We start from the raw sequence: 13,081 nt of genomic DNA, 5'->3' as shown, positions 1-13,081 counted from the left end.
TTGCCAGAAGTGGAAAGAGAAACAGCTGGAATTCATGAATGCCTGGATAATGCCATTGTCCTGCTCAGTCTGAATGGTTTATGGAGCTGCACTAGAAAAAACATACTTGCTAGCTATGGGTTACATTAGAAGACAAATTTCAGTAAGCTGTTTTATGAGGACAAGACCATGTTCTTCAAAAGAGGGAATTTAAAAACTTCTCCAAATGGAAAGTTGATCAGGAAATGAGCTTTCAGTTTAGGTGGATCTCCATAGAGTCAGCACGCTGTGTCATCAGGACAACTGCTGCCCCACCAACTGTGCAGCATAACGTCTCTGGAGGGGGATGAGATAACAACTGAGGAAGTGTTTCATTGTTCAGTGTTTCATTGCTTTCCCCTCACAGCAACAGGGATTAGGATTGCTGAACGAGAGTACAGAAAATAAAACTCCCTTCTTCACAGCAGCAGACATGCTCTTGGCTCTAAAATTTGACAGGCTAGTCTCTTCACTTCCCTAGGGCTGAAAATTTGGTCCCTTCCTTCACCTTATAAAACAAAGAAAATGACTTGCAAAACAAAGAATGAACTTGCTGAAGCTCTTCCTTCCAGTTGTTCCAATATCCCTTCCTATCAGTAATTGGATTAGTCAAGAGAGATTTATCTGCAAATTGACCATTTGAAGTTAAGGTATAATATTTTGTAGTATCTGAGTTGAGACTGCTTCAGAGACAAGCCTTTGGAGCCTGGAATATATTAGCTCAAGGAATTTCAATGCAGCTCTGTTCTCAGTTGTATGCATGACCTTGAGATCAATACTTTTCTTACTGCAGTAGCAGAATTGTAAGCTTAAAATATAAGCCAAACATGTCAATATACTTCAGAATTACTATCTTCAATTTTCCCTGTGATGGTTTTCCTGAAAAGACAGTATTCCTTTAAAATTTCTAGTTAATTGGGAGAATCCAATGATAGTTAATATACCTAAGTATCCATGTAAAAGAAGGCGACCAGGGTTACAAGTCACCTGAATAACAGAAATCTATGACAAAATTATTAAAAAGTTACCACCAGTGTGCCTTATTCAATAAATTGAAACAAAAAAGAAGGCTAAGTACATTTCAGTAGTTTACAGGCACTTTAAACAGGTGATTTGATCAATCTACCAGCTTGTTAGGCTTTGACATGAAAGACTGCTTTCTCATTCAAAATTTAAGGTGTGCTTATATCATTTAATAATGAAGCTTGTAATTGTTTAATGACATTCAAATGGAAAAATCAAGTTTTGTGATTATGATGGAAAGGATAAAAAAATCAAGTCAAGGTAACTTGTTTCTGAACTCATTCTTTCTATGGTTAAGTCTGTAAAATGTGTGAACTGTTCAGCTTATGCTGCTTCATTTCAGTTGCTCAGAAACAGCACTGCTCTGCATGATAGAGATAAGTTGACAAAGGGCTCACTACACATTATACCATTTATCTGCTACACTAACATAACTTCTCTTTACAGTAATTTTTTTCATATATTCCCTTAGAAATTAAAGAATTGCACTTAAAAAAAAAATACTTTTTGAAAGTTGTTAGTCAAGTCTTATTTTCAGTTGCCATAACACTTTGATACTCTGTTTTTACACTACAATTTTAAACTGAAAACGAATTCCCTCCCCTGCCCCAAAGAATCAGGTTACCCTATTACTGCATTTTACTTCTCAAATTTGAAGTAATTTAGCACACCACAAGGGAGGCTATGTTTTGCAAATTCAGCATGGAATTTTAACCATCCCCTCTCCCCCTCCATACATACACCCTGATGTTACCTGCAAGATTAACCATCACAGTTCAAGAGGGTTTTACACTTTCACAGTAGGAAAGTAAATCAACTATTGTTTCAACTGACCCAAGACACACTTCAGCTTTTAAGTCGAGACCTCTGTTTTATTTTGGCAGAAGCTGTCATGAAGCTGTTCAAGTCTTCATTGAAAAATAACTCGCCTCTACTTGGAACCCCCATCCCTCCTCAAAGGGAGGGAAGGAGGGAAGGAGGGAAGGAGTTAAAGGGTTGCTGTAACAGGTAAAGGAAAAAGAAGCACATTTATAACTACTCCCATTTCTAGTATACACACATATCTCAAACTTAAGTTATCTTTCTCCCCAGAGGGACTAATTTTAGCATAAACCCTGTAAATATAAGAGAAATCCAAGCACTTACTTAATAATAGAAACACACATACTTACTTCCTCGCAAAATACTCAATTCCTCAAAAATAGTAATTCAACAGACCCAACCAACCCAAAGCAAGAACTGAGTCTGACACATCCAAAAACCACTAAAGAAATTCTTAAAAGGTAATACTTTTTCATAAATATTGTAGACACTGCTGCAGAAAGTAAGTATGTTGAAGTACCGCACTGTATAAACAACAGCAACAGTCACACTTACCCCTGTCTGATGTCACTGTGCAAGGCCTGATCATTCTGCAAATGGATTGGTGAGGCTGCCTGCTTTGGTGAAGAACGGGACTCTCTGGGGGTTTGCTTTGGTGATACTGGCACTTCGTTGTAGGAGGAAGATTCTCGTCCAGAAAGTGAGAGAGAGAGAGAACTATCCAAGGCTGCTGAAGGGTCAGAAGCCTGTCTAATGGCACTAACATCCTCTGCTTTTTTACCACTCTCCTCCTTTGAGAGCTCTTCTTTATCTGGAACACCATCCTTTTCATGGCTGGAGTACTCCTTGGATTCAGAAATCACACCCTTTGACTCCTTTGTCTCAGTCCTGGAGGAATACAGGGAGCTACAGTCCTTGCTTTCATCATCTTGCCTTTCACTTTTCACTCCTTTTCTTTCCACACTGTCGGGATCTTTCCTTGCCCTTGTATATCTGGACGAGTAATCGAAATCCAAATCTGAATCGAGAGATAATCCGTATTTCTCTGCCAGCTGGCGCCGCCTCTCTGCCTTGTACCTAGCAATTCTTTCTGCTTTTGACTCTAGTCCCTGGGCATCCATGTTTCCTGTGCTATACAAAGGCTCTGTACTTCCTCCTGTGACTTCTGCTCGATATCTAGATGATCTGGGTTGTTTATCTGCAGAAGAATCTGAAGTTTCCTCCTCTTCATTTGATCTTCCTGCCAAAAGTATAACGTATAACAGCAATTCCCTCTCAAAACTTTACTGAGTATCCCACCCACGATTCATATTAAGTGGCTAAGTGTTTCCTATTTTCTTACAAAACACAATGCTCTAGTGAATTGTATAGACACCTTTTTTGCACTTGTGACTCCAAAAGCACATAGAAGTGATTAAGAAGCCTGTATAAATTAGTCCTTTAAAGGTCTTGTATTAAATTATTGTTATTTTAAAACAATACAGATAATGGACCTTTTTCAAATAAGAGAGTCTGAGTGAATTAAAAGACAAGTTAAAACAAATCTGACCACAGCTCTTCAATAAAACATTCCATGTATTGCACACGTAATGGGACAGTAAATTAAGTAATTTAGCAATGAAAGATTGACTGATATATATTACTTACCTAAGTGGGGACTATATGGATCAGTTGCACGCATGTATCTTGGTGTATCTTCTTCTAGTAAACGGTGTGTGACTGATCCTGGACAGTTTTGTAGAAGCATGGGTTGCGTATCATTTTCAATTCCCTCTAAGCGTCTAGCTATTCTCTCTTTTCTGAAAAAGATGTGAAAATGTGAACACAGACATCTTTGAAGGTTTAAGGAGAGGGTTTCTAAGAGGAGGTAACAAAACAAGCTATTCTTTTTTTTTTTCCCCTTTAAACAGACCAAAGACTTTTTTTACCTTTTCATTTCCAAAATATCTTGGTTGTTTGGTTCAAAGAGTTTTCTTAATTCTGAAACTGAGACAACAAAAGATTATACAGTTTATAAACTAGTAAGTTTCAGAAGCTCACAGAAACTTGTTAAAATGCTTCAAAATAAGAAGGAACAGCCAAAGAAATTTAAGAGTTTTCACATAGCTTTTGTCTGGGAATAAGCATTTTCCTCTTGGTTTCTTACTTTAAGCTTGCTCAGTCAAAATGCATTAGGCAAATATGTAAAAACACCAATGCGCCCTCCAAATCCTTCCAGGCTAAGCTGGACTCTGTTATGACACCCTAACAGTTTTCAAAATATAGTGCAAAACTGGGCAAGTTACATTTTGATTAGCTGAGGCCAAACCTACATTCAAGTGTTTCCTGCTCCAAAGCCAGGTAATACGGAATTATAGCTTACTTAATCTATACAAAGGTTAGTGATTAAAAGATGCTGATTATGTCTAAAGAAAAACATTATTCCATACTTTCCCCCCTCCCCCCTATATTGAACAAGTCTCAAGAATCCCAGCGATTCATGATTGGAGACAACATGTGAAAATTACCATGTATTCTCACTGTATTCCTGCATGGTTAATCACTTTCTCCTTTGCCAATTTTCCCTTGTGGTTTTAGCTGGACGTACTTCCTTCTCTCGCCCTAAACTGTTTGGTCATGTTATGTGCTAGCAGACATCTGTCACAGTTCACAAAATAGTAGTGAACCACCAGGAGGTATGACGGGTGAAGTAATCCCTGTATATACGGGAACAGTTATCAGTGATGTTTGCAAACCACACTGGAGCAGAGCGTGCTATATAAACAAACTATGGTGTGATTTCTTTCCACCAGGAAGAAAAACCATCCAGGCTGTCAAGGGACAACCCCCCTGGGGTTCTGATCACGCTGAATCAGGCAGCAAAAGTTAAAGCAAGCTAAATTCTACAAGCTGCTAGATCAGCCCTGCATTGCCATCAGAAAAGCCTGATGTCTCAGTGCCTCTGTAAGCCACAGTTCCATACCACTGCAGAAATGGAGCTATCAGTTTTTTCTTAGCAGACTTCATAGCTCTAGATAGTTATAAAGTAAACACTATTAAAATTACCTCCTGTTACCTCTGTTTTAAAGGTCAGCCACGCTTTCTCTCCCACTTCCTTTTTTACTGCTAGAACTTTTGTGCATAACTAGGCCAGGTTCCCGCACAGCAGATACACATCCAATATGTTTTCTGTAATCAATACCAGTGCTTACACCTCATAGCCTTAGGTACAGACAGATACTTCTGACATCAACTGTCATACCAACCTCACCATGTGCTGAAAAGCCATGGACTCCAGGTAAAATGCCTTGGGTCAGCAAAAACAACTGCATTCTAGTCACAACTACTGACAGAAGCAAATGAATGAGGTATGAATATAGTGTCTCAGACTACAGAGAGGTGCCTGCAAGGAATGTGGGATTGACAGCAGAAAGAAATCATCTGGGGCACTCTCTGAAACAACTGCTTTAGTCTACATCCATGCAGAAAGTAGACTCAAGCTACCAACTTGAGTTTCTCAAGCCAGGTTAGCTCAAACAGATTGTGAACATGACATGAAAGATCTAATATATATGTATTTGATGTGACTAGTAGCACAGAGAGTAGCTAAATACACAGCTCCTGAACTGTGCTAACCCAAATTAGCACACCCTCTTCGATGCCAACCTTAAGCAAAGCAGATTATTGTTGACCGAGTTGACGGCACAAATTAGGATAGTTGCTGAAAGCCAGTGAGCTTCAGGCAGAGATCACTGGAGATGGATGGGAATTGAACTGGGCCAATGCTAGAGTTACATCCCAAGCTAATGCCAAAGCAGAGATGAGCTCTTACACTGTTTTTTCGTAGACATTTCTCTCAATGCAAACTGCTCAAGCAGGTCCCACTCCTGCCCTGTCTACTCAGCTGTGCTGGCAGCGGAACCATATTAAACAAAGAACTTATCCACGGGAGCCTAGCCTTCATCTCACATTCACAAAGGAAATTACTTCTCATAAATTATTTGCTTTCATTTCTGTCAAATCTACTTCTGTTTAGTTTTGTTCCTTCAGCTACTAGGGCTTTTCTGCTTCATCTATTGGTTATATGGACATAAGATGGTCAAAATAAAAGCCATAATTGTTCTGCCACTTTAGACAGGTCAAAGGCTTCCATAGCTCACAGTTAAAACCACATTCTATTCAGATCCTCATCATTTTTCTTCCCTAGTCACTGATTTATACAGTCCCTAAAACCACCACTGGAGAAACAGCTGTGTTTAGTGAAACACTAAAACACAGCTTCATATAATAAAGTCTCTTTTCCAAAAAAGGGGGAAAAAAAAACCCTAAGCATTTTAACCTAAGTTATCTGCCTATGAGAAATGTGGAACATCCAAAGCACTCCCACCAGCGGTAGCTCAACACCCTGTTGCTAAGTGTTAGTTGAAGTTCCAGAGATTCTGCTACCGCTTTGCGGTCCTAAAAAGAGCAATGGACTCATGAAGCATCTCTCCAACACCTTCCCAAACAAGAAGGGACAAAAATAGCATGGGACTACTCTATGCAGCATCGCACTTTTTCCACACTTGAGATTCCAGACAGTAATTTCAGTTTGGTTGGCCAACACTGGAGGAGCTTCTTGCAAAAGCAGTTTCAGCAATATTCCCCCCCCCCCCCCCAAAAAAAAAAAAAGCGCAGGAAGTCTTCTACTGTAGTGATTTCTTTTTGCTGAATAAAATATTGAAATTCAAATGATGCAAGCTAGCTGGAGAAATTTGACTACTAAGGACATTGGCTGGTTCTTGCAAGCTTAGGTGGTTAGTTTTTTTTCTTTTAGTTTGCAATTCAAATATGCTAATGCCAATTCCCTATCTGTTCATGGATATTTTTCCACATGACCAGCTAAACTACACTCTTTCAAAAATGCCAATGACAGTGCTAGAGGATATCACCCACCTTAGAGCCGCTCCAAAATCTGATTCTTAAAGTACACAAGAAAAGATTAAGAAGCATAAAAATAATTCATTTCACATTAAAATCTCCTATATAAATCACTTCATGCCAAAACATTTCATAACCATTCTTGGTCATTACAGTTAAGGGCAAGAGGAAGAACAGCAACACTCCAGGAACAGCCCTGGACTTCAGGCTTTGTTTTAAAATAATGTTAAGTAGAACACTGGAGTAGGATATCTTCTAAGGCACTTGTCAAGAGGCATCTTAATTTTGGTAACTATAGACCTTCTGAACAGAATTTACCTTATAATACCAGGTACTTAGCATGAGCAATGTTGTTCCATGCCTCATCCCAGAATAAAAAACATGTATATTTGGAGCACACCTTATAAAAAGGTAATAAAATAAAATAATGTCTTCCAGAAGTCCCTAACAGAGGGTGGGCAAATGGATTTATGAAGCCTGCATAAAGGTAGATCAAAATTTACCTGCCAGAAGCATAAACTTCTCAGATATAGCTAGTACCACTGCAATGCAAGGATAAACATTTTCATTTTGAGGAAAATTTAACGTAATAGCAAAGCTTACTGGCCTCTTTTCTTCCTCCTCTTCCTCTCCCCACCCCCAAAAGATGGTCTACAAGCCAGGCTGGAGAAGCATTTACCTTCTGTTTATACTATCATGGGCATGCTAACCCTAATCTAATGCTTAATTGCAGGAAGCAATATGTAAGACTTCAGCTTGACTCTCCAAACCTCAGTTTAGTCTATATCAGTTGAAAATTAAATGTATTCACTCCATTTCGCAACCTGTGAAAATTTGATCAGTCTGTTGCTAAGTGGGGCAAATGCCCTGGATTTGCAGTAAGCGCTTGGCTGCAAGAAGTCCCCTTAGAACGTAACCATCAGCTCCAATGGTTAACTTTTTCACAAGTCTAGCACACACCAAATCTGATGCCTTTATTATGAGAATCATTTCTTAGGAAAGAGACATCTTGGAGTAGAAATCAGTTCACTGAGAAGCAACTTCTGGAGAAGGTTTTTTCAAGTGAAGTCTCTTTCACAACTAACTTACTGCCCATCTTGGCCAGCATGATGGTCTTAAAGCTAAATATATGGAATAATGAAGGACTATTTATTCTCACTGACTGGTGCTCAGAAAGTCTGTACGGTATAAGGTATGGTTCTTTTTATTCCATCATTTTAAATGTCAGCAAAGTCTCTTTCTAAACATTTGTAATAATATTACAAGAACATCACTTAAATGTTATGTTGGAAGAAGAGTTCCTTTCTAAAGGAACTCTGTAACAAAACATGTAAAAAGAGAAACCCAGTTAGTTCCACTATGCTAGGATAAGCAAATCTAGCCTTCTATTTTGTCTGACGAGAGTAAATATCAGCAGCATCAGAAGAACCAACACACTGTTGTAGTTAAAGTTCTGAGTTCCGCAATATGCCTGGGTGAAGGTAATATCTTTATGCCAGTTACACATATTCCTTCAGTTCATTCAAATGCCATCCTTTATTCAAATGCTGTCCCTTATAGTTCTTGAAAAATAGTTCGCAAGAACTATTTGCAAACAGACTGCTGTTTTCTCTGAATAATTCAAGAGAATTTCAATTCCCTCCTCTATCTCAACTATATCCAAAGATAAAATTGACACCGTTTTCTTCATAAGTTATTCCGACTAAGAAAGAAGATTAAGAAAAAAATTAGAAAGCTACTAGATTTTAGTATTTTAAGGTGAGGGAAAAAATCTAATGAGAGCCAGGAAATTTGAGCCTTTTGTCTTGCTTAGAAAACATGTTATGCCAGATCCACCAGCTCCAGCATAATTGGGCTATAGTGAGACTTACTATCTACTGCAAACAAATTAACTATGTGGATGGCTCAAGGCACAAAGCTTGCCAAGAGCTACTTGTGGAAACGCTAAACTGTCTGCAAGACAGAGTTATTGGTAAGGGTTTGGGGTACAGTTTTCCTCTATTTTTTCTCCAAGATGGTCTCATTCTCCTTTAGCATATGAGATGAAATTTGCTGTATGGTCATTCATGTAAATATGACTCAACTACCCATTGAAGGTGATTAGAAAAGAGCTAAGACTACAAGCCAAGTTAATACCTTTGAATCTAGTATTAATCTAACTGTACAAAGAAACCTATCTGAAGTTTTGAATATCAACTACTACTTAACCTATTTTAAATAAACAAAATTGAACTCTATAAAGCAGGGATACAACAGGGGCTTATGAAAGAGCATGATTTCTGTTTCATCCCCTGTTCACACTACACAGGGAAATAAAACTGATTTACAAAAAAATCTGTGTAAGTGATTTTAATTGTGCTTTGCACTTACATAGACTAAATTTTACATTATTAAATTACCACTTTTGTACATAATATATGTCTCTTACCTACCTTTGGGAAGTACTGCTAAGAGATTAGCATCAATATCCTTTGTGCTGTTTGCAAGTTCTTCTTTGTCTTCAAATGAGAACTCTTTCTGAAAACTGAAAGCAACATCTGGTTTACAGAACTGTGGAAGTTTCTGCTACAAATCAAGTAAAGCCAAGATGTAACCAATTTACTGCAAGATAGTCTAACAGAGATACCAAAGAAAATACTTTCCATAAGAAATAAGAAATAACTTCAAAAAACTCACAAAGCCAAGCCTAACATAAATTGAAACTTGTTTGGAACTGACTACAACACAATTTGCATTAAATTACTGATGGGAGACTGCCTTCAAAATGCTCTACTAGTATTTACATTTGAAATAATCTATATAGAAAGACTTTCCATAAATATTAAAACATGTTTTCTCAAATGCAGTACTGTATTACACATTTCAACTTGAAGCCTTCTGCATGATTGTCCTATTGTTATTGCACTGATTTCTGGATCTCATATGGCTCATAATACACAGATATAAGCAGCAGGTCATTCAGTCTTGTACCTTGTCTTTTTAAAATGGCAAAAATGCCCAGTTAGATGAGAAGAAATATTTAAGTATGTTCATTAAATATACAAAATTTAACTCTAAAACATAAGTGTCATAATGGTCTAAAGCAGACAGTTGTTTACAGGGATTTTTTTTGGAGGGAGTGTTTTTCCTTGTGGTTAAACAGGGTGAGATTTGCTTTCCACCCATAAAAATGGATAGATACTTGCTATATTCTGCCATTGTGACTTCTAATCTATCCCAACCAGGCATAAGAAAACATATGCTATTCTAAAAATCTTTAGTAAATTGTAAGACTAGTGAAACAGATACAATCTGTTGCCACAGTGATCCTAGGCTCTTCATTTTGCCAAGGAAGTGATGTGCCATATACCAGTTACTGTCATTCTGATATAGCAAATTACACAGCCTTACTATTGGAAAACCCTTTTTTAGGACAAATTTAAATAGCATTTTAAAATAAGTCAAATACCCTTTCATGGGTATTTGGTTAGAAAAGAACAAAAAACCCCAAATTTTTTGTACTCACTGTTTCAGTAGAACATTTCTCATTGACAATAGTTTTTACATATGATTAATAACATTTTACATGAACTCAAAGAAGTATTTGCTTCTTCATCACTTACAAATAACCATATTTTGTAAGGAGACATTGAGGAAAGAATTATACCCTTGAAATGACTATAAAGAAACTGGGCTATGTCATATCTAGGCATCATGCCACCTGCTGCAATTGTCTCCAACAACTGTACTTACAGAAATTATTCTAGGTGCTGCCAAGAAAAGCAATGCTAGCCACTACAGATAAGCCATAGCAAATAAAAGATTAAGAGCTGCAGTAAGTTGTTGATTATAAAAAGCTGTGTATCCTTATAGCATGGAAACTTTTAAATGGAATTAAAAAAAATCATACAGTAGCCACAAGCAAATGGGTACGTGTATCTTCATCTGAGGCTAACAGAGGCTCAGACAGTTAACTGCATGTTTGTGTGTGCCTAACCCCACATTACAAATGCTCTTGATTTTTACTATGTTGTGAAATTTAACAACACATTGTTTTCTGTGTCCTACAGACACAGCTTCTAGAGAACTCCAAAGTCAAGGGACTCCCAGTTTCCATTTGAAAGCAGTTTCTATTCCTTTGGGCTGAGAATGAGTTTGAAAAAATGCAAATAATACTGGCATAAGGACATAAATGAAAACTAAAATCTATTTCATCAAAGTAATTTGATTACTTAAGACTTGCCTCAAAGTGCTGAGGGACACAACTCACGACTTCTGAATTGGCAGCATCTCCAATTGCTTCTGTAATTCTTGTAACAGTGTAGTACATCCAGATTGCATTAACATAGGACTCAGAACAGAAAAGCATTCACTCATACAGCAAAATATCTGTTTAAATTAACTGTGCACTAACATCCACCACTATGCCCGAGTCCCACATGAATTTCTAGTGGTAAAAACATACAGAATCAGGACTGGCACTAGCCTACTGGCTGCAGATAGAGTTATACTATTTGATTGCTTGAGAATCCTCAAAAAAAACTTTCAAATATAATTGTCAACTAGTTAGGGACCCCTCTTCTTCCTCCAAGCTGTTCCAGAACCTCTCAAGTTAGAGATCCGCTAACTCCAGCCCAAGCATCTTTCACTGGGTTTATATGCATTTCTTCTCATGCCAGTGGTGATGGTTACCTTCCTTATCTTTCTTAAGAGATCTTTGCCACATTTCCTCAGCTTCCTCAAGATAGGCTCTCCATTTCATCGATTATTTTTAAAAACCTCTACCTCTTCCAGTTTTAAGTCACGTTTTCGTACATAGTGACCAGAACTGGACAGTCTTTATTACTTGGGTTTTACCAACACCTAGAAGCAGCAAGATTTTTAGCAGGGAAAGTATTATTGTATTCCTAGCCAGATACATGCTAGGATCTACTGCACATTTGCCTTTTTATAACTACACTATATTGGTTGCTCAATCCTGCGTTAGAAACTAATATGCCAAGGCTTGGCTTTCATCAGTTGCAAGTGACAGAAAAATGCATCTGCCCAAAGAAATGCACAACTGTGCACTTAGTCTTATTACATTAAGTCCCATTTCTATTACTCTTCAAGGTCATCCAGTTCTTCCTTTGAGAGATTTACTCTCCTTTGTACCGAGAGTGGCTCACAACCTTTGCTCACTGGCAGGTTTCATTAAAATTCTTGTAATAAATCACAAACTTCTTAAGCTTAACCCTTGGTGGGTCATGTAGCATCACAGGTTATCTGCTTTTTGAAGGTCCCTTCACAGTTCTCCTTACATCCTGATTTCCCATTTCCCTCTAGACAGACTATCAAAATTTCTCTCCCTGTCTCTCTCTCTCTCTCTCTCTTTTTTTTTTTTTTTTAAAAATGATTAACTGCTTCCCCATACTGACTATTTTATTATTTTACCCACACTGGGGAACTTGTTTTTCAACTTCAGGGGCATTTTCACATTCTCTCTGTCTCTCTCTCAAAGCAGGAGGTAACATTGCTTGTTTTAAGTATTTGCATGTTGGAAACAAAATGTTTTAAACTGATCTATCAATTACAGTATTTTCACTTGCACAGAGAATTCAGAGACAGAGCATTGCTGTGAAGATAATTCACTCAAGCCAAACAACTGGGTATTTATAGGCACATATACAAAATTAGTTCTAATAAAGAAAATAGGCATATTTAGGACATGTCATAGTATTCAATAAGAACATTCATTAGCAATCTAAATTGAGTCAAAATGATATTAAAGTAATTCCAAATAGTTAAAAAAATTTTCAGGCCACTAGTCGCAAGGGTTTAAAAAAAATACACTCATAAGAGTGAGTCTCACTGAGACTTCCCTTCTTCCTCAAAGGAATCTATTCAGATGACTCCCTGTTTTAGCAGTTTTTCTGCTAAAAGAGCAGTTGCAGCATCAATTCCACTGCTAGAGCAAAGTCAGAAAGTCAGACTTAGATTGCCAAGTATATTGTACCTTCAAACTCATCCACAACCCAGTTGTAGAAATATCACAACTTTGACTACTCACCTTGTTTTTCTGAATTTCTCAAGTCACATTACAAATCTGGGTGCTGATTCTGAGCAGTAGCATCAGAAGTTTCTACACTTCACAGCTAGACTACACACACTCATTATTAAAATAATTTAAAGCATACTCAGGTTTTTCTAAATCATAAAAAAAATGCTTAGAAATGCAGTATGCTTTCTTCCTAAAATCACTGTTAAGTCTGGATACTGAAAGAGGAACTCCTCTTCCTTTCCTTGCCTGAAATATAGACCGTGATTGCATTTCATGAACCATGATCAACAACATGATGTC

The 13,081-nt window shown here is 37.5% G+C and overlaps 1 protein-coding gene across 6 annotated transcripts in view; it reads right to left on the bottom strand.

The window, feature by feature from the left end:
* Positions 1-13,081, bottom strand: part of SVIL (supervillin) — a 104,982-nt gene that overhangs the window by 53,683 nt on the left and 38,218 nt on the right. For all 6 annotated transcript variants that reach the window (XM_067291848.1, XM_013949296.2, XM_013949300.2 and 3 more), the window contains exons 3-6: positions 9,195-9,286; positions 3,792-3,849; positions 3,511-3,662; positions 2,419-3,103 (exon numbers count right to left, since the gene is read on the bottom strand). In XM_067291848.1, coding sequence (XP_067147949.1) covers positions 2,419-3,103; positions 3,511-3,662; positions 3,792-3,849; positions 9,195-9,286 — 987 coding nt within the window. The remainder of the gene's footprint in view (positions 1-2,418; positions 3,104-3,510; positions 3,663-3,791; positions 3,850-9,194; positions 9,287-13,081) is intronic.

The sequence above is a fragment of the Apteryx mantelli genome, chromosome 2 (genome assembly GCF_036417845.1).
Source record: "Apteryx mantelli isolate bAptMan1 chromosome 2, bAptMan1.hap1, whole genome shotgun sequence".
NCBI classification, from domain to species: Eukaryota; Metazoa; Chordata; class Aves; order Apterygiformes; family Apterygidae; genus Apteryx; species Apteryx mantelli.
This window is presented reverse-complemented; position numbering and strand designations above follow the sequence as displayed.